The following is a 21,099-nucleotide window of genomic DNA, read 5'->3' as shown; positions in this document are numbered from 1 at the left end:
GTCAATCGCATTTTTCTTTATGTCGACTCTCATAAAATATTTCTAGGAATTTACTACAACTAAAATTACATTGAAATAAATTGTAATACTAAAATGTATATATAAGATGTATATATATATATATATATATATTTTACATATTTCACAACTGAATTATTAGCTAAAATCAATACGAGATAAATTGAAACGTTTTATTTTTACTAAAGCGTACTTGATATATCAAAAAATTACAAACATACAATTAATTCTTTTTTATTTTATTTTAATCGTTTTCAGACAATTTTATTTTCCTTGCGATAACAGGAATTTGGAGGAAAACACTTTTATTCACAACACGAAAATCAACATCGATGTTTGCACTCGCGAGAATCATTGCGTTATACATATAACTAAGCTCTTAACTTAATGACATATCGGAAACTTGACGTTCGCGAAGGGAGCCAAACGTTTGCTCAACATACCTGAGGTAAACACAAAGTACCGAAACATATAAGGTAAGAAAGCCCTTTTTCTTTATTAAAAGGGAGCTAAAGGCCAAGCGAATCATATACGAATGTAACGTATTACGCAAATTGATTAATCCAGTCGTGTATATTTCATTGTATTTTTATCTGTAATGAGTTTTTTTTATCAGTGATAAGTATATATATGTATATATGCGGTGCGATACGAAAAACAATTGTTAGCTTAAGAGGATAAACGCGCGCATATCCGGATGATAATACGCAACGATAATAATAATGTGGTCTTTTAATATTTCAGAGGGAAAAAGCATATTATTTAAATTATATTGGAGGAGAAGCAAATGCATATCATCTGCGCTGATATTCTTTCGTTAGAAAGATACTCGAAAGATACTTGAAGAAATAAGAGATGGTTTATTTCATCGCATTGATGCTTTTGCAAACGCTTAAAAGAAAATTTATTTTCTCTCTAAGGAATGAAAGCAAAGAGAGAAAATATATCAGTAAATTTCAAACTTCGAAGAAAGAATTGTTGGCTTAGCGTTCCATCATTGCTTCATGAACTCCATTTTAATATCCCTTTCAATCACAGCGAATGATTTACTACAACGCTTTCCCATCTTCCTTCCCGTACGACCACGAAACTTGGATAATGATTTATAGATGTACGTAGCACATGAGCTCATCAAAATGCAATAAAATTCTACCACGGCATTAATAGCGTTTTTGTCCCGCGATTAACCTCATTGACCTTTTTTTTTTTATCTAGGCTACACGCCCATGATTTATATCTACTATAGCGAGACAGTTTTTCGACGAATCTTACTCTCTTAACTATGTATGACGTTTTTTAACTATGTACACCGATTCGCATCTACATATAAAACTCGCACTTTGTCTCTTGTGTTTACCATTGTTCATGAAGCGAATCAAGTAGGTTCGAATACAATTTGACACCGTCGAGAGGAGCTTCCACGGTACGCCATAATGTCACCGACAATACCATTTTGTTTAATGATGTCGATATTAGCGGCAGCAAAAAGTACGACAAACGTGTACAGAATCGCTGTCAAAGAAAGCCACTCGTCGAGCTCGACGGAGAGAGAAAATTTGAAGATTATCTTGAATTACGTTCGAAGCAAGCAAAAATTCTATCCGTCAATATTTTCTCTCGTCTCCTCCGACGTTCGATCCAACTTTGTAGATCTTGTGTCAAAATACGTAGCGAGCGAGTCGGTTGTCAGCTACAAGATCACAATGAATAATCTCTCGCGGAGATATACGTGGGAAAATCGTGTCGATCTCACGTGGATCTTCATCGTCGACGATATTAATGTTTTGAAATTTTTCGTGCGCGAACGAAGTTATATATGGAAAGCCACCAATCAGTATCTGATGATCATCACCGCTCCGATCTCACAGATTTCATCGCGCGAAATTTTTCAGACTATCTGGAAAACTTACAACGTCTACAGAATCGTCTTCGTCTCAATACAAGACGATTTTCGATGTCTAAGCAGATATCTGCCGTTTGAAAGAAATCTGCAGAACGAGTACGGTGCCGTGCGCAAGATCTGTTTAATGAATCAAACAGACAATATCGAGCTTTACACAAACTTTGAAAATCTAAATGGATATCCTATACGCGTAATCGCGTTTGGATCTCTGACGATGAACGTTATGTTCAACGAGAGTATCATGACATACAAATACAGGGGAATGGATGCGGATGCGATGTTTCTACTGGAGAAATCGATGAGGGCTCAGTTCCGCATCAACGTCTTTTCGACCAATTTTACTAAAGGAAAAATAGACCCCTTCCATCGTAGTCTTCAATACATCGAGGACGACAAATCAGACATAATCATAAACGGTTTCTTTATCTATCATTATCAGAAATATCGAAGTTACGAGTTTACAGCCAGCGTATACGAAGACAAGCTGTGCTTGATCGCGCCCACAACCGGTTTTATCCCTAAATCATACATGCCGATAATGCCGTTCGCGCCCGATTTATGGACGGCCCTTGCGATATACAACATTCTTGTGTCCATCTTGTGGTTTCTTATCAAGTATTATAGCGGATCGTTTCGTCGGCAAGGAGCCGTTCTTCTTCCTTTAACGAGAACGGGATTTGTTCTTCCACGGCAATCAAGTTTACCGCCAAGGATACACCCTTATGTTTCATCGTGTTTCGATCTTGTCGAAACCTCGTGTTATCCGTTGAAGGAAGACAGCGGTCCGGGTAGCACGACTGCTCAGCGAGTCTTCTTATTCGGCACCCTTTTTTTCGGACTCATCGTCGTCGATCTCTACCAAAGCTATCTCGTATCCGTCTTGAGTAATCCTTTCCATTATCCGGAGCTGAACACTCTGGAGGATGTCGCCAACTCGAATTTCACCTTAGGTACCAAATATTACAACTTGAAGGAGCATGCGTTTACAGAGAATACTACTCTGGCTAAGAAATTACGCAGTAAAATCAAGGTGATAGTTTCCGACAAACCGATAATCGACATGGTGGCTTTTGAAAATAAAGTAATCGCCATTACACGTTACGCTTCGCTCAAAATAGATGATTTGTCCCAGTACTACGACGCGGACGGCAACGAATTGCTTCACCTAGTCGAGGAATGTCCTAGTACTTACTCATTGTCCTACGTAATGAGACTATATTCACCGTATCGGGAGAGAATCAACGGGTTACTGTTACGAATGCAGGAAGCGGGCCTCGTTAATCTATGGTATGAGAATATGGCACATCCGACATACGTAGCTGAGCAGAAAAGAAAGGTGGAGAAGAGCGAGAGAAGAATTAAATTGACCATGAAACATTACTCTCTTACATTCGTCGGACTTTCAATTGGTTTACTTTTCTGCATCGGTGTATTCCTCGCGGAATTGTATTTTGCCAAGAAATCGCAATCGCACATAAGAACGGAGAGAGTTCTCGAGCTAATATTGAAAAATTGATTTCTCTCTATATTATACGCTGTCTATTTACATTAGTATTATATTAAAGATGTAAGACACACAAGTGACAAAATCATTGAAATTTAAGATCAGTACATACGTTTTAAATTCATATTGTCTGAAACATTGAATAAATCAATATGGATTATTAAGAGAATTAAAGTATTGTTTAATTTTCAGATTTTGCAGATTTTCAGAAAAAAAAAAAAAACGATGAAACGTGTTAAAATTTTAACACGTTTCTCATACAACCTTTTAACATACAAAGCTCGCGATATTAAGTTCTTTTATTCTTGACGAGCTTTTTTCGCAAATATTTTCATCCATGTTTATATTTAAACCTTACAGTTTAAACAAACAGTTTGGAGCCCTATCTTAATTATAGAAGACTTTATATCTGATAAAAAATAGCTCAATATTATATACGCTTTCGCGTGACAATATTGTACTTGTGGTACGCAATAATTCGATCAACACAAGCTCTTTTATTCGCAGCAGTCTCAAGTTTGATTAATGGAGGATAATATATATGAACTGCATGTTCCTTTATTATTGATCCAGGCGAAAAGGATACTTTTTATTCGCGAATATAATTATTCGAACTAACGAGACCATGCAGAACGAGTTAGCATTAAAGCAACATTCCGAAAACGAAATTTATTTTAAGAATCTCCAAAAATACGCACACGCGCCTCTCTCTCTCTTGAGGAAACTCAGTCGTAGGTCGTTGCTCGATTATAGAGTCATGGCTTCTCGGAGATATGCACCATTGGCAGCGATCCTAATTATCTGTTTAGGTACGTATTCGCGAATTATATTTGATCGCGTCGATATAAAATTAGGGGATATAAATATATGTTTCTTTCACATATAGCTATATCATCCATTGTTGTCGCGGCTGCCGCCACCATCGCACAGGATCCGAAAATATCTAGGTGACTACTATCATTTTCAATGCGCTAGCGATAGTCTTCCTGCAAGAAGACTGTTTTTAAAGATTTATAGATATAATTGCATTGAAAGCACAAATATTGCTATTTTTTCTATCGTGTGTTGCGTTGCACGATAGGTATGACAGTTACAACTTGGATAAGGGACCGGTATTCTACGAGGCGTACTATCCAGATTATGCCCATGATGCTTATCAGGAGAAACGAAACTTGGACCAAAATAGGAAAGTGTTGGAAACGAGTTTTCAGGTGCCCTTCGAGCGTTTCGCATACTCGGCTGAAATCGCGGATCGCCCTGTCTCGGTAATCTTTGACAACAATAAAAATGTGAATATTGATGAAATTTCCAAGCTCGTTAGAAGAGCTATTTCTCGGGATCTGGAAAACTGGAACATTCTTGAAAGATATTTGGATCGCGTATCTATCGATCAAAATTTGCCGATGAAGCAGACGGTGTATTCTAGAAAGAGCCGCGAAAATAAGAAAGATGATAGTTATCCGTTTCAAGATAATCGTCGACAATCTTTCGATCTATCGAGACAGCCAAATCTCGAGATATTACAAAAATTAGAAACACGAGATGTAAAACAGCGTCCTAGTTATTTCGAGGAAATTGATGCGGAGGAGACAATGACAAAGAAAATAAGCGACATGGAAGCTGCCAATGCGCCATCGATCGACATTGCTTCTGATTCATTACTTTCAGAGAACATTTTTCAACCACGACCCCAAATAATTAGATACACCTTCTTCAAAAAACCTACATCGCGCCTCGATCAACAAGCCGAAAAAATAATAGACAATTCTACGCCAAGGAATTATGGCGACAATCTTATACGTCAAGAGATCGCTGAAAAGGACAGCCAAGTAGAAGGAAATAATGTCAAAGTAACATCTATCGAAGTAAGTGAATTGCCGCGACATAAAACGCGTCATCATCACGGTGAATGGTCTAAACGAGATTATTCTACTCATCGTCGTCAGTCAGAGGAAAAAAAAAGTAAAGCTTGATAAAAAATTTTTCGAACGAAGAAAAAATAAATTAATAAATAAAATTGCTTCCATGCGCGATAATAATGATATTAATTGTTGTGATGGATTATATTTATACCGTGTTTCCGCTGTATTACATTACCGCGAATAATATTGACAAATCGTGCTATTTCAAACTATTTATTAAATATATATACCATTGAGAGAATATATACATGCATAACATCATATATTTTCTGTAATAGCGTATCTACAATAAAATGTGTTCTCCGCGACTTATTTCTATGTCAATCGCACTAATACATCGATTAACGTTAGTTCTAAGTAAAGAAATTTTTTTTCTCTATTTATAACATGTCATTTTAAAACGCAGGAGCAAATTTGGTTTGCTAATGTAATTCGGCTTAATATTCTATCATTATTTTTTTATGCTATAATCAGGGAACTCATGAATATATATTTTACGTATTATATCGATTTTAAATCGGACACTATCGAATACTATAAACTATTAGTTTTCAAACTGCACACGTCCAATAAAACAAGCATGCAGTTTTACCTAATAATTTAAGAAAAATATTTTTTCTTTACAACTTTGTAATAAAAATATAAATAATTATTTGTGACCGCAAATGCAGATTTTATAGGAATGTTTACACACATATTCTTTTTATAATCTTAGTTCTAAGTACTTGGCATGATCATATGATACTGTCATGATATAAACCAGGAGTGACTATATTATGATTGTATGATATTTTTATCACGAAGATAAGTACGAAATCGCAAGTATATTTTACAGATAGCCTACTCTATTGGAACACAACCTTTTTTGGTGAATAGTCTCAGTTAGCTACAGCTAAAATTCTACGTTTATCTCTTTAAATTACTTTTTGAATATTAAGCTAAAATTCTATTCTGAAAATGTTTCTCTTATTTCTATAAAAAAGTGGATCTTTTATTTTTAATAAAGAGAAATCAGCTAATATATTTAGTGTGATATTGTACCAATATTAGAATAGACTTATTAGAATAGACTCTTTCATAAATTGCTTTATAATTATCAAATTAAACTTACTATAAGAAAAATACGCGATGTAGCAATTATTGCAATTAAAAATCTTGGTAATTTAAAATATGTCAAATATAGATATGCGAACGTGAAGATACAATATAGAATAACATAAGTTTACATTAAGCTCTAGTTTTGACTCATAAATTATTATTCATATTTTAATTATGCTGATTAAATGTATTTAAAATAATAATTTCTAAACATTTCGTCAAGATATAATTCAAATTTATTTGCTGTGTCCAGTTATATGAATAATCTTACGATCTATTATATATCTGCTCTTGACTAACTCGTTTCGACTGAAAATATTTTTATAAAAAATCAATTATTATATGTATCATCATATTCGTGATTATGATGTAGATTTTTATAATAAAAATACTTGTGTAATATATAGGATGTCCTACTAAAAGTATAACACATGGTAGAAAGATTAATATCATCCACTAAAAACAAAATAGTATATTTTATTCACCTGTTTTGCATTGTAGATTAAAATTAGCCACTATAAAGTTACGTAAATTCTCATAGGCATTTTCCAAATTATCATTTTCTATGATAAAATCAAAGTTACCTGGTGTTTCACCTGTAAACATAAATATATATTATGCAGATTTTAAAGAGAGAGAGAGAGAGAGAGAGAAAGAGTATATGATATATATGATCTACAAGTATAACTTTTCTAAAACGCACGCGCGCTCGCATACATAGAACATACCATATTCTAGTTCAGTTTTGGCAATTGCTAATCTGCGTTGTAACGATTCTTCGGTTTCTGTGTTCCTAGCTTTCAACCGCCGTTCTAACTCCAAGACAGATGGCGGTTTTATGAATATATAAAGGGGATTAAGATTGGTGCATTTTATTTGTTTTACGCCTTGTATATCAATGTCTAATACACATATCTTTCCTAAACGTTGTACTTCTTCAACTGCTTGTTTGCTACAAAGACATTTGGATTGTGTTATTTCAACATACCCTACTATATTATATTTACATCTATACTATTACTTTTTCCTACCTCGTGCCATATAAATTTCCACTAAATGTAGCAGATTCAATAAACTCGCCATTCTTGATTTGTTCTTGCATTTTTTCTTTATTTGTAAAGTGATAGTGCGTCCCATCTTCTTCGCCAGCCCGAGGCATTCTGGTCGTATGAGATACCGAAAATTTAAAGGTATCAGGAAATTCATCAAATAATCGCTTTATCAAAGTGCTTTTTCCAGAACCCGAAGGGCCGCATAATACTAATGGACGTAGTCCTTTGTGAATCATATTGACGCAGCCTAAAAATATAATATTTTTTTTAATTCTATACTGTTTCTTCTCACTCTTCTTTTTCAGAATAATTAGATTTTTAAATTAATTTTTCTAACACGCATTAGTTTTGTCAAATCATTTAAATTTCTTGCATTATATATGAACAAAACTATGCATAAATAAAACTATACTAAATTCCGCATACCTATCTTAAGTATCCTAAACCACTGTGTGAACATTGCAATTAAAAAGACGGCAATAGTCCAATACCAGTTATCTCAAAATTCTGATTCTGCATAATTCAATAATATCAATCAAGAACTAAACGTGAACATAACAAACGTATAATATTCCCTAATATATATATGTGTATAGACTAATTACACACATAAAATTACAAAACTTTTGTTTCTTTTATGATTTAATTAAGAAATTAGAAATATATATAAAAACGCAAACATTTTTAACAATAGTATCCATTCCTCCTTAATAATTATATAAAATTGCATGAAATAAAATATTTCTAGACTTTATATTATAAGTGATAAATTATAACTGATTGATAAAAAAAATATAAAATAAATAAACTCTAATGACATGTACAATATATTTTTATGCTTGGTATATTGAATGTGCACATGGTGAGATTTCAAAAGATCATGGGTATATAATGTGTATGGTCAATCAATCATTAATTTAATTTAAAAACTATGACAAATAGATAAATAGATATAGTTTAATTAAAATTATCACTTTACATTGTAGTAAAATAATATGAAAAAGTGCGATTTTGTTTGTTTTAATATATCATCTATAACAAAACAAAATTTTAATTAAAATAAATTGTTTCGTGCGATCAGATCTCTTTAAAATGATTGTGTGTTTCGTATCATATTTTAATCAGCGCTGTGAAGAAACAATTCGCGCATTTTCCCCCGCTTTGATTTCAAAAATCTTACCTATAATAATAGACAAAGAAGACTGAGTTAACCAAATTATCCAATAATTAATCGACGTAGTTTCACAAATAAAACTGCCTAATAAACCAACGAGAAACAATTATTTACTATTCTCTATAAGTAACAAACGACCGCACAGTTATAAAACAAACTACAAGCAATATCACACGATTGCATGATAAAATATAATGCCAATACCAGACTGGTAGACATCAGTAAATACAAGATACAAGGTACACAAGTATCATACGCGTACTACATATGTATATATGTACCATAGCATATAAAATATATAGATGGAACACTACTAGCTGTCGATTGATGCGTAATATTCCGAGTCACGCTGAATTGTCCGATGCACAACCCAAACTGTTGGTTCATTCCTTCCTGCAAATATATTCCCAGAATAGGCTCCGTCTCTATCTATTTTACATATCTATGATATACGTACAAAAAAATCTAATACAAATTAAAAAAACTGCCCCAAAAATATATGATTCTTTTATTTTTTTACAGCATTAATATGTATAAATATATAACAACCATTGTGCAATTTATACAAGTTTAAATTTATTTAACAAATTATTAGCTAAATATATTACAATTAAACAATGATTAAATAATTTTATCTTATTTTGCGCGATTTCGCGATCACATCTTTTTTTTAGAACTCGTGTCCATAAAAACACTGGGATTTTCAGAAACTTTTTTAAAATTACAAGTCATAAGCTTAGGCGGAAATATATAAGACACTTATTCGATATACATGTAGTTAAAAAATTAATTTGAACCAACTACATTGCACAGATAAAATTTTACACATAATACATCAAAATACTTTCAATATTGTTAAGTATTTACGGATTATTTGAGAATTATAATTGATTATTATTTCAACATGATTACTTTACATCTTCATGCTATATCTATGATGATATGGTAATCAAATAAAAAAAAAAGATTCAGACATAATTATATAAGAAAGTACATATTTTTTCTGACCGCTATTGTCACGATCGTTTGCACTTTCCTGAGTCATGGCAACATGTGACAAATAAAGGCGTGTATATATATATAAGTATATATTAAACACAATATATGGAATATTATAAATAAATATCACATTCGGTTCTCTGTCATAAACATTCTTCGTATACTCTCCATATTGATGATATTAATCACAATATCAACAATTTGAACTATTTTCAATATTTTAAATCGCTTGTACTTTAAACAACTTTGTTATTCTATGTATCTCTCCATTTTGAGTAAATATTGAATTTAAAGGTTGAATCTGTCATATACAAGAGATTGAGTTTAAACTTGAGTGGGTCCAGCAGTTTTGCCTTGTGTTCTACGACGTGCTAATTCGGACATAACCACAGGACCAATATGTGGTGATCTTGGACTACTTGCCATTGCTCTATAAGTCGCTGCTACTGCAATCTTAGAAATAAGATTTATTGTAAAATATAGATTGTAGATCTGTATAGATTTGTCAGAAATTTTGTATAGAAATAGTGTAACTTATATATCTATTATTAATGATGAGACATTTAATAGTTTGAGAAGGATTAACAAAATCAAAATATTTAATAAAAGTGATAGGTATATTTATATTTCGACCTCATTTATATTATACCTTCAAACTATGTGGATCCTTAATAACGTCTGGTAATACTTTATGAGGTATACGATGTCGATTTATAATCCATGGATATTTTAAAATAAAAGCTGCCGTAGGTCTTCGATTGGGATCTACATGCAACATCCTCTTAACTAGCTCTTTAGCTTCGTTCGAAATATGGCACCATATTCCGCTTTCCACATCTATATATCCTGGACCAATTCGGTCTAATATATCGCTCGCGCTGTCTCCCGGGCTATTACGGAAAGGCGTGTACCTGCGTGTTGCGCGATAAAATTATATCGTTTCCGATCAACTTACATATAATAAGTAATGACTTTCATAATAATTTTTTCCCATTACCCTGCTAACATAATATATAATAGAACTCCAAGTGACCAAATGTCACATGCTGCATCATATCCTTGGCGTTTCAGCACTTCGGGCGCTACAAAGTTTGCAGTATAACAAGGCGTCATTAATAAACCGTTTTCCGCTCGTAATTGTTTCGCAAAGCCAAAATCACATATACAAAGTGTTGTTGGATCACCACCAGGTTTTGCATATAGAATATTCGATGGCTTCAAATCTCTATGAACGACCTATTTTTTTTGTTCTTTCTTTTAATGCAATAATAATGTATCGTTTCATCTTATATATAGATGTGCATATCAATTAATATATATTATATATATATATATATATATATATATATATATATATATATATATATATATATAATTGTTTATTAAAACTCGTATTTTGAAGATTACAACTTACCCCGTTTTCGTGAAGATAATGTACTACATTTGTAATAGTGTGAATGACTTCGGCGGCTTCCCGTTCCGTAAAGTTTCGTCTCTGTAGCAAACGATCAAGAAGTTCACCACCGCGCAGAAGTTCCAATACGAGATATACTCGTTTGTCGTCTTCATGAACAGCTTTCAATGTTACGATATGAGGATGTCTACCATATCGTAATAAAATTTCTATCTCTTCCGTCGGATCTCGTTTTGATTTTTCAATCACCTATTTTATTCAGTTTTATTTAATTTTTTTTTATTTCCTGTGTAATTTTAAAGAAATGTATTTCATTTCAATTTTGCACAAGATATTACCTTCACAGCATACTCCATTTTGGATGCTATATGGACAGCTAAATAAACCACGCTGTAGCTTCCTTTGCCAATTTCGTGTTTGAATTCGTATTCATCAGTTATAGAAACGGAATTAACATAAGATGGAAAAGTAACGCTGATGCTATCGTAGTTTTTGCTTTCCGAAAGTTTAGCATGATCCACATCCGTAAGCAAACAGGGTGCAACAAAACTAAATCCGCGAAATAATTCGTGAGCAGTTGCACTAGGTGGTACCCCTGGAGAATCTGAAAAAATGCAAAAATTTCTTTCACAAGAATATCAGAACCCATGTTTAATTATTATTAATTTGAGTTTACTCCACTGTTCTTCCTTTTTCTTCTGTTTTTAAGAAGGAGGATCGGTCACCTTTAGGTGTTTTACAGGTGAATTCATTATCGAAGTAAAACGCATCATCTTCCCTAACAGCTGGTTTAAACGGCGGTCTTATCACTTTCTTGTAAAGAGCATCCCAATCAATAGTAGCAAAGAAAATATGACCTTTAATTTCTTCTACTCCACCTAGAAATAGAAAGATTTATATAAAAGTTATTCTACATACATATATGTTATTCAAAGCTAGAAGTTATTTTCTTATACAAAATATTAAAATAATAGATTTTTTACATTACCAGAACCAAGACGATTCACCGGATTCCTCTTGAACAATACCCTCAAAAGTGCTTGTGCTTCTGGCGAAAGATTATGTGGCATTCCAAGTTTAGCTTTCAAGATTTGCGTCATTGTTTCTTTACGGTTTGCACCTTGAAATGGAAGAGCACCTGTCAGCATTTCAAACTGAAAATATTGAAGTATCATGTATTACAAGTGTCTTTAATTTCTTTTAATATCTAGTTCTCATTACTTGCATCAATCTCCAAATGGCATATATAAAATCTAACCATTAAAACACCAAAACTCCACCAATCTGATGTAAAAGTATGCCCTTTTCTGTTAACAATTTCTGGCGCCATATATTCAACAGTGCCACAAAATGAATACGCTTTTGAATCATCCAAAGGTTGTTTGCTTAAGCCAAAATCTGTCAAAGATATGTGGCCTTCTGTATCCAACAAAATACTATTTTATAGAAAAAGAGAAAATTAATCAAATACACTAATAATGGACATCTATATTAAAGAGACATATACAAATTGCAGTATACCATGAATGAATACAAACTTTTCGGGCTTGAGATCTCGATAAATAATTCCGAGTTTATGTATATGATCCAGAGCAAGTGCTAGTTCGGCCAAATAAAACTTAACATCATCTTCGGTAAACATTACCTGAAACAATAATTAAATTCATAATTATGAATATACATATTATTTTTTATCAAAACAATTATTGCATTTTCTTGTAATATAAAATACTTCGGTTTGATTTTTTTTTATCAGAACAAGGCAATGATATATTTAGTTATTAACAATTACCTCTTTGGATAATCTGGAAAAGAGATCACCCCCCCTTAAAAAATCTAGAATTAAATAGAGTTTTCCTTCTGTTTGAAATGCATAGTGCAATCGGACAATAAATGGGTGTTCCACATCAACCAATATATTTCTTTCCATTTTAGTTCTAACTCTATCACGAACTAGAAAAGAAGACAAATGCATAATGAAATAATTATAATAATCAATAATATTTGCCAATATTTAATAGTATCTTCAAGTACCTTTTAATGTTGCCTTTCTTAAGACTTTCATAGCATATAGTGTACCATTGTCTTTTCCAACAACCTTTCTTACTAAAAATACCTATAAATAATTAAAAATTAAATCAAATTATATATATATATATATATATATATATATATATGCAAAGTAATCGTTTTATTGCAAAAATATTTAAATATATATTAATACACACATACACACACATATACACACACGTTATTCTTACCTTGCCAAAGGAACCTTGACCGAGAACTTTCAATAGTTCAAAGTGAGAAGGTTCGGCTTTCTCGTAACCCTCTCGTACCATATCACGTACCTCAATTTCATGAGACTCTGAGCAACCATTCGATCTTTCAATTAAATTTCCTTGAGTAATCATTGTTTCTTCCTGATTTTCGGCTGGAAGAATCTCCGTACTTTGCTAAAGAGCAATAAGTACAAAATAAAGGTATATATTATAAAATGTGTATTAAATGTTGAAATGAAGTAGAGAAATATGTTTAAAAAAAAAGATAAAACTTTTCAAATCGCATACGTCAGAAAAAGTTATATATTGTATCAAGAAGAAAGATTAATCAATTTTACCTTCTCATTTACGCGGTGCTCGGTCCAAGGAGCCGTTAGAGTTGCCAACGGCATTATATCTGAAGTTCCGTTTATTTTTTCGGAATTGTACACACAAAGATTTTTATAAAACACTTATTATTTCGTAACGCTGTTACTAAGATATATGGGTATTTAGTTTATTTGACGAAGACAACTTCATTAGTTATAATTGGCATTTGATATCAACTCGGAAGGAATTCGCGGTTAACTACTAACCACCATTAACGCACATGTATAACCACATATAGAAATATATATATATATATATTCAACTAAATATATACATAGCGGTATGGATCGATGACGTAGCCCTACAATCCGGATGAGATTACATTCATGCGACGAAATTGGACGAAATGTCAGATATACTGATTGGCTATCGGATGGTGAATTACTAGAATCCCGATAAAGGCCTATCAAATTCTCCGATGGTCTACCGGTATGTCCAATATAACGTCGTACAAATGTAATCTTACCTTAAGAATACGATTATATACGATATTCATAGAATTATAGGGAGAGAAAGTACTTCATGGAGTGTCAGAAGATGAATTCGTACATGTGTAGATGTGCATTTTTATTTGCGTAAATGTGTTTGATACGCTATAATAATCAATTTAAATAGTGTGTTTAACTTGGAAAGTAAAGCAAATTGTTATTAAATTATTCCTCGAATGAGTATATCAAAGAAATGCCGGTATATGTCGGACATCGCTAAAGATTTATACCGTTACACAAACTAACAAATTAAATATTAATTGTATACGCAATTAATATATCAATTATAGTATACATCAATTTCACTTGGTGTTGTTTTAACGTGATTATATTTCGAATAACCTGAAAGTGTATATTTGCAATGTATATGTATTAATATACATTGAAGTCTCCTACATTGGAAGTGATTTAATCATGCCGTGCTGGTACTATGAAAAGAAGGAGCTACGCAATACACCGTCTATTCAGGATGGTATTGATTACGAGACAGAATGTAGATATCGAAAAGAAGGTGCACGTTTCATAATTGACACTGGTACAAAGATGGATTTAGGTTATAATACAATGGCAACGGGTGTCGTTTATTTCCACCGATTCTACATGTTTCATTCATTTAAAAATTTTCCACGATATGTAAGTATATTTACAAGTGACATATATATATATATATATATATATATATATATATATATATATGTATGTTAACAATCTTCAATTGTATCGTGTACTAATTGTATCACCGCGATATATAGGTAACAGCTTGTTGCTGTTTACTCTTAGCCGGGAAAGTTGAAGAAACTCCAAAAAAATGTAAGGATATTATACGGACGGCTAAGACTTTAGTGTCCGAACAGAAGTTTATGACATTTGGAGAAGATCCTAAAGTAAGTTATTTATCGTAAAAAAAAAAATACTGCATCATATCAGCAAAAGTATATATATATTTAATTATTATTGACAGGAAGAAGTCTTAACTTTGGAAAGAATTTTGTTGCAAACTATTAAATTTGATCTGCAAGTTGAACACCCATATAGCTATTTATTGAAATATGCCAAGTGTCTTAAAGGTAATCTATATATTGTGTATATTATAAAATTGTACGAGACTCATTAGATTTTGCTAATGAAATTGAAATTTGTGGATATTTCTAAAACAATTTTTTCTCCATACGTAGGTGATAAAAACAAACTGCAAAAGATGGTTCAAATGGCTTGGACATTTGTTAATGATAGGTATATAATAATTTTATGATGAATTATTATTCGGTATTCTAATATTTGACATGATAAGAATGATTTATATTCTCTTATAGTTTATGTACCACTCTGTCGCTACAATGGGAACCAGAAATAATAGCTGTTGCTCTAATGTACTTGGCAGGAAAGCTAAGTAAATTTGAAGTGGTGGACTGGGTTGGAAGACAAGCCAAGCATTTACGCTGGTGGGATATGTTTGTTGAAGATGTGACTATGGATCTTTTAGAAGGTAAATTTATAAAATTTTGATCTTAAAGTGCTTTGTTGTTATTATTATAATTATATAGTTTAATATGTTGTATATTTCTAGATATTTGTCATCAAGTTCTGGATTTATATTCACAAGCTAATAACACAAAACCGCCAGATTCGCCACCCATGATACCATCTAGCGAGGTGTGTAGAGAACGACCTGTTACTACCACTGCTATAGAATCTGCATCTAATACACCAAATGGTAAGTAGTAAATATGTTTAGTCAAGTTGATAAAAGCATGTAATGTGCGTTAGCGCATATTTAAAAATTAATAAATGATTGACGACTGTACTATAGTGACGCCTGGAAAGTCTTCTAAGATAGAAACACCAGTGGTCTCTGCAAACGGATGTCCAACCACAGACATCGTGGATACGATAAAACCAATAGATACTTCAACAACACATTTTCCTACATATCCAACGAATTTTGCACCATCTAATAATACAAATTATCCGCCGGCATTTCCACCTGCAAACGTTTCAGTTCCACCTCCTCCTGTGAATACAATGAATCATATTGTATCAACAATGCATCACATTGGATCCTCCGCTCCCATTCGTCCTACGCCACCACCCACACCGGCTGCTAATCAAACTGGTTTTCAACCATATTCTTATCCAACAAACGCGTCATATTTCCCAGCGAATAATCCAATTCCTACCGCACCACCACGCAACTATTATCCGCCGCAGCCATAACAAAAGGCAATATATTATGCATTCAATAAAAATTGTATCGACTTGAATATTATTATTTTAATTAATAGCAAAAAAAGAAGTAGCAGAATATATTATTAGTTTAATTGTAAATTTTGTATATATGTTGTACTTTTATATTTACTGTTATTACACATATGTACTTATAAACTTTTTTTCTACTGTGAACAAAACTGTTTCCTCTATAATTTTATTTTTGTTTATATCATCAATATATATCAAAGAGAATTAATATTCGGTTTATATCTAATTAGTTTAAAAATTATGTACAGGAAAGAATGACAAAATAGAACATTTTACATGTAAAGGTTTCCTTTACTAAAGAAATTTTCTGTAAGTTTGGGAAGCTGTAATTTACGATCTATTTCATTAGTTAAAATTTGTAAAAGCGGTTCTGCACACTTGGAATCCAGTACAAAATTGTCGATATATAGTACATATAATTTGGCTGAAATGTCTGTAAGTTCAGCATAAGACAAAACTGAAACAAATAGATAATGAATTTCATCAACTTTCATAGAATGTCCTTTACATCTAATATATATTTTATGTATATACTTTAGGTAAATATTATGTAAATACCAACCTCCTGCGCCAACTCCAAATACAATATTTGGTTGTTCTAATGGTTCAATTTTATACTTGGAAACATTTGCATTTTTGGTAGCTAACATTCTTAAAAATGATGGAATTTCTGGAACATTTGTACTCTGAAACTGTGATATGTGACGGCACACTATTGAAGTTGTGCTCTCTGCGGTTAATAATAAGTCAGATATCTATAAAAATGTAGATACATATTCTTTAGTATTAAAATATATATTAAAAATAATATAGATGAATATTATAGTTAACAATTTACCTGGTTTACAAATGTCCCTGCATTTTTTATATTAAACTGTGGTAAAATTATACACAAATATATTTGTTTATCAATGTGATAGATGACAGAAACTTTTTTTTGATTTTCATTTTCAATGATGCATACTTCTTCTGCATTACGACATAAGCATTGTTTTACAAAAGCTAAAACATCAATTAGTTTAACAATTAAAAACACGTCAATAGAAAATATTGTTAATATTGCAAAAGAGATTATTACGAATTAATGGATCTCCCTCTATTATGATGAATTTTTGCATATGTTCTGGCTTATTTTTTAGCCAGCAAACACGTAATTTCCTAAAATCGATTGATTATTTTATTTTGCAATAATAAAAACTCAAGTATACTCAGCAGTTATGTAATAATACGTCTGCATCATAATTTCAACTTACAGACAATGTTCTAAGTTCTCATCAGGTTCATATTCGTCTTCGTCATCCCAAAATGCTCGTGATGATGGAAATATTACTTCCCCAAAATGACTAGCCATTTTAAATTAAATCTTTTATAGAAAAAAAAAATATATCTAATTATGATTTATATTATTGTTTAAATCACATAAACTTTAGTCTTTTATGCTTTTTTTACATTATTACAAAATGTCTACTGATAGATAGTACCGATCCTACTTTGACAATACCGTGATCAGCACAAATTATTTTGTCTGTTTTTTGTAGATGAATTATCTGTACTTTTTGCGCATGCGTACGTGTGCATTTCTCTCGGCGAACGCCATAGATATATTGAATATAGATAAAACCATAGATTGAAAATTGAAGATTGAAGTTTGACCAATCAGAACAAAGAAATTTTAGTTCCTTTTACTCTGATTGGTCAAACTCCAATCTTCAATTTTCAATGCGTAATCTAATACCAGCTTTAGCATAATAAAATACGAAACGATACGAATGATTTGTAGTTGTTTATGCAGCGGGAAAATATTAGTCTTTTACAAAACTATAGAATATTTTTTAAAAAGTTGTATGCGAAGAAAGATATTGGAAAACGTTTCACTACAATGGATATGCAGGATTTCTGTCGAAGATTACCTAAAATGGTACGCATTTCTCAAGTTTAAGCGACGCTAAAATTATAGAAAAGACTCTTCCTTTATATTTTATATAGTTTTATATTTTGATATGCCGAAGTTAAATAATGTCGTTTATTAGGAACTCCATGCACATTTAAACGGTTCATTAAGTATGAATACCCTGCAAAAATTATACAAAATGCAAGATTCAAATGTTGCTCTATGTGATCAAGCTTTTATGAATACCACTAATTTTTCATCCTTAAGCGAGTATGAATATTTCTCATTATTATACTTATCTTGTAATTTTAATGTAATTTGTTTGATAAATAATATGTTAACAGAACATAAAAATAATATCTGTTTTCTAGATGTTTTAAAGTATTTGATATAGCACATGCGCTAACAATTACACCACAGGCTGTATTTATTGCTACTTGCGATGTGATAAAAGAGTTTCACGAGGATAACGTGATCTATTTAGAATTGAGAAGCACACCTCGTGCTGTAAAGGATTCAATGACGAAAACAGAATATCTTGAGGCAATAATCAAAGCTTTCGAGTAAATAAGTATATTAATCTCATAATATATACTAAAAGCTCGTACGTAAATAGATCTTAATTTAAATTTTTATTTCTATATGGTATATTTTTGATCTTTTTTTTGGAAGTAAAATTAATAAATTGATGTCTGATATATATTATTCACAGAACATCCAAATCGCAGTTTCCACAGATTCTTGTAAAGCTATTGATATCAATTAATCGAAAACAAGGCTACGAATCTGCAAGAGAAAATATTAATCTTACGATAGAGTTTATGAAGAAATACCCAGAATACATTGTCGGTATCGATCTTAGCGGTGATCCAACTGTGAGCTATTCATTTTTAGAATTATTAGAAATGTCTAGGAAAGCAGGACTTAAAATCGCAGCTCATTGTGCAGAGGTGAATATTAATTGTACATTAATCTCCTTATATATTAATAGATATAATAGTATACATAAGTAATGTATTTACACAGGTACCAAATGAAATGGAAATAGATGATATATTAAAATTTAAACCCAATCGATTGGGACATTGCACTTGCGTCCATCCTAGCTTGCAAGGTTCTAAGCAATTGTTTGATATGTTATTGAAATCCAAAATTCCTGTTGGTAAGAGATTTGTGATAGCATCACATTATAATTTATAATTTTTTTATACATATATATATAATTTTTTTTCATAGATATCAGTAGTATTTGCTCTTTTTCTTTTTTGCGTTTTTTTCCTTTTGTTTAGAATTATGCTTGACATCAAATGTGAAATGTAAAACAGTACCGTCCTATGCATCTCATCAATTTAAATATTTATACGAAGCTGGACATCCTATAACAATTGGAGTGAGTATGAAAAAGAGTTTAAGACATATTCCTGAGACTTCAATAACATTACATACATTATTTTTTTTAGACCGATGACAAAGGTGTTTTCGATACATGTTTGTCAGAGGAATTGCAGTTATTAAGCTCTGTTTTTAATATCGGAAAAGAACAGCTTAAGAAATTGTCTATATTATCTGTACAATACAGTTTTGCAAATGCAGAAGAAAAAAGAAGTTTATCGTCAATAATTGAGAGTTTTCATATTTAGTACGTTTTTTTTTTATTTTGCTTTGGTTTTAACTGACATCAAATGCTTCTTTATTATCTGCGCATACGTGTCTGTGTGTATGTGTGTGTGTGTGTGTGTGTGTGTGTGTGTGTGTGTGTGTGTGTGTGTGTGTGTGTGTGTGTGTGTGTGTGTGTGTGTGTGTGTGTGTGTGTGTGTGTGTGTGTGTGTGTGTGTGTGTGTGTGTGTGTGTGTGTGTGTGTGTGTGTGTGTGTGTGTGTGTGTGTATTTCCTTTAATAATATTTTAGACATTTAGACAGTTTCTCAGTTAAAATAAGAACAATTTCTAATAAAAAGAAAGAGATGCAATGCATCTATTCTAATATTCAAGATGATACATATAAAAGTAACATCAATTTTATTCATAATGTCGGCCATTGTATGTGTTTACATACATTCACATACAATAATTAATTTTTTATTTATATATGAAGACTATATTCATTTAACATTATTAGTATGCCATCTTGTTTCTCTCCATATTATATATTTACAATATTTTTATGATAATTATTCGATATACCTATAAGTATAATATGTCTTTTGCAATGATTGAAGAATCAATAATAATTAGAAACTGGATATATCGCCGCATAGTAATGTCCTTAACAATCGCTTAGCGCGCTTTTTCATGACCTTAATATAATTTTTTATCATATTCTTAAAAGTATTTATTTGCTAGTTTTTCTATTGTGCATATCACATTTTCATATCAAAAACTGCGAATTAAAATTTTCTCGGTACTAAAAACACAATTTCGAGTATTTCACCGTTGATGCTTCAATAATATTACAGTTAATGTTCCCTAACCCTTTTTATAAATCATTTACACATATGTTGAGTCTCGATAAAATAAAACGAAGAACGACAAAGATTTGATTCAATGTTATTTCGTGATTTAATTATTATTTGTTATCACATTGTAACAATTTATAGTAATAGATGTTATACTATATAATATGTAATGATAATTTTATTATTGATATATATATATTTATTTATAATATTTTTATATACAAAAGATATTTTTTGTAACTACATTTTTTTCTCAGGTAGTAGCAAGTACCTAA

The 21,099-nt window shown here is 31.5% G+C and overlaps 7 protein-coding genes across 8 annotated transcripts; 4 read left to right on the top strand and 3 right to left on the bottom strand.

The window, feature by feature from the left end:
• Positions 1 to 1,451: 1,451 nt before the first annotated feature.
• Positions 1,452 to 3,437, top strand: LOC138932837 (uncharacterized). Its single transcript, XM_070295025.1, has one exon. It carries the CDS (start codon positions 1,452 to 1,454, stop codon positions 3,435 to 3,437), a length of 1,986 nt encoding a protein of 661 aa, XP_070151126.1.
• A 716-nt stretch (positions 3,438 to 4,153) lies between these two features.
• LOC138932854 (uncharacterized) lies at positions 4,154 to 5,413 on the top strand. The gene is made up of 3 exons (XM_070295070.1): positions 4,154 to 4,234; positions 4,312 to 4,372; positions 4,507 to 5,413. The coding sequence occupies exons 1-3, from the start codon at positions 4,183 to 4,185 to the stop codon at positions 5,396 to 5,398; spliced, it is 1,005 nt and encodes a 334-aa protein (XP_070151171.1). The 5' UTR covers positions 4,154 to 4,182; the 3' UTR covers positions 5,399 to 5,413.
• A 138-nt stretch (positions 5,414 to 5,551) lies between these two features.
• LOC138932293 (guanylate kinase) lies at positions 5,552 to 8,901 on the bottom strand. 2 transcript variants are annotated; one of them, XM_070293969.1, is made up of 6 exons: positions 8,678 to 8,901; positions 7,924 to 8,010; positions 7,477 to 7,744; positions 7,174 to 7,397; positions 6,931 to 7,041; positions 5,552 to 6,754 (listed from the first exon to the last, which is right to left on the bottom strand). In XM_070293969.1, exons 2-6 carry the CDS (start codon positions 7,955 to 7,957, stop codon positions 6,741 to 6,743), a joined length of 651 nt encoding a protein of 216 aa, XP_070150070.1. In that variant the 5' UTR covers positions 7,958 to 8,010; positions 8,678 to 8,901; the 3' UTR covers positions 5,552 to 6,740. The 2 variants fall into 2 exon arrangements, with proteins under 2 accessions (XP_070150070.1, XP_070150071.1); XM_070293970.1 differs by lacking the exon at positions 7,924 to 8,010 and having other exon boundaries at positions 8,678 to 8,900.
• Positions 8,902 to 9,339: 438 nt separating this feature from the next.
• Positions 9,340 to 13,942, bottom strand: LOC138932146 (ribosomal protein S6 kinase 2 beta). The gene is made up of 13 exons (XM_070293707.1): positions 13,705 to 13,942; positions 13,346 to 13,540; positions 13,119 to 13,200; positions 12,877 to 13,037; positions 12,623 to 12,729; positions 12,343 to 12,520; positions 12,073 to 12,238; positions 11,810 to 11,962; positions 11,423 to 11,688; positions 11,085 to 11,333; positions 10,668 to 10,906; positions 10,320 to 10,581; positions 9,340 to 10,123 (listed from the first exon to the last, which is right to left on the bottom strand). Exons 1-13 carry the CDS (start codon positions 13,756 to 13,758, stop codon positions 9,995 to 9,997), a joined length of 2,241 nt encoding a protein of 746 aa, XP_070149808.1. The 5' UTR covers positions 13,759 to 13,942; the 3' UTR covers positions 9,340 to 9,994.
• Positions 13,943 to 14,272: 330 nt separating this feature from the next.
• On the top strand, positions 14,273 to 16,851 carry Cyck (cyclin K). The gene is made up of 7 exons (XM_070294469.1): positions 14,273 to 14,856; positions 14,976 to 15,107; positions 15,185 to 15,290; positions 15,399 to 15,456; positions 15,537 to 15,709; positions 15,791 to 15,937; positions 16,034 to 16,851. The coding sequence occupies exons 1-7, from the start codon at positions 14,638 to 14,640 to the stop codon at positions 16,435 to 16,437; spliced, it is 1,239 nt and encodes a 412-aa protein (XP_070150570.1). The 5' UTR covers positions 14,273 to 14,637; the 3' UTR covers positions 16,438 to 16,851.
• On the bottom strand, positions 15,750 to 18,006 carry Psmg1 (Proteasome assembly chaperone 1). Its single transcript, XM_070294470.1, has 5 exons — positions 17,733 to 18,006; positions 17,558 to 17,637; positions 17,318 to 17,481; positions 17,042 to 17,234; positions 15,750 to 16,936 (listed from the first exon to the last, which is right to left on the bottom strand). The coding sequence occupies exons 1-5, from the start codon at positions 17,828 to 17,830 to the stop codon at positions 16,752 to 16,754; spliced, it is 720 nt and encodes a 239-aa protein (XP_070150571.1). The 5' UTR covers positions 17,831 to 18,006; the 3' UTR covers positions 15,750 to 16,751.
• Positions 18,007 to 18,273: 267 nt separating this feature from the next.
• Ada (N6-Methyl-AMP deaminase) lies at positions 18,274 to 20,892 on the top strand. The gene is made up of 7 exons (XM_070294302.1): positions 18,274 to 18,397; positions 18,510 to 18,640; positions 18,742 to 18,933; positions 19,083 to 19,320; positions 19,397 to 19,532; positions 19,660 to 19,760; positions 19,831 to 20,892. The coding sequence occupies exons 1-7, from the start codon at positions 18,359 to 18,361 to the stop codon at positions 20,008 to 20,010; spliced, it is 1,017 nt and encodes a 338-aa protein (XP_070150403.1). The 5' UTR covers positions 18,274 to 18,358; the 3' UTR covers positions 20,011 to 20,892.
• The last annotated feature ends 207 nt before the right edge of the window (positions 20,893 to 21,099 follow it).

Source organism: Polyergus mexicanus, unplaced genomic scaffold (genome assembly GCF_030449975.1).
Source record: "Polyergus mexicanus isolate NDT 795.1 unplaced genomic scaffold, iyPolMexi1.0 SCAF_4, whole genome shotgun sequence".
NCBI lineage: Eukaryota > Metazoa > Arthropoda > Insecta > Hymenoptera > Formicidae > Polyergus > Polyergus mexicanus.
Note: the sequence above shows the minus strand (reverse complement) of the source record. Positions and strands in the feature narration are given on the sequence as shown.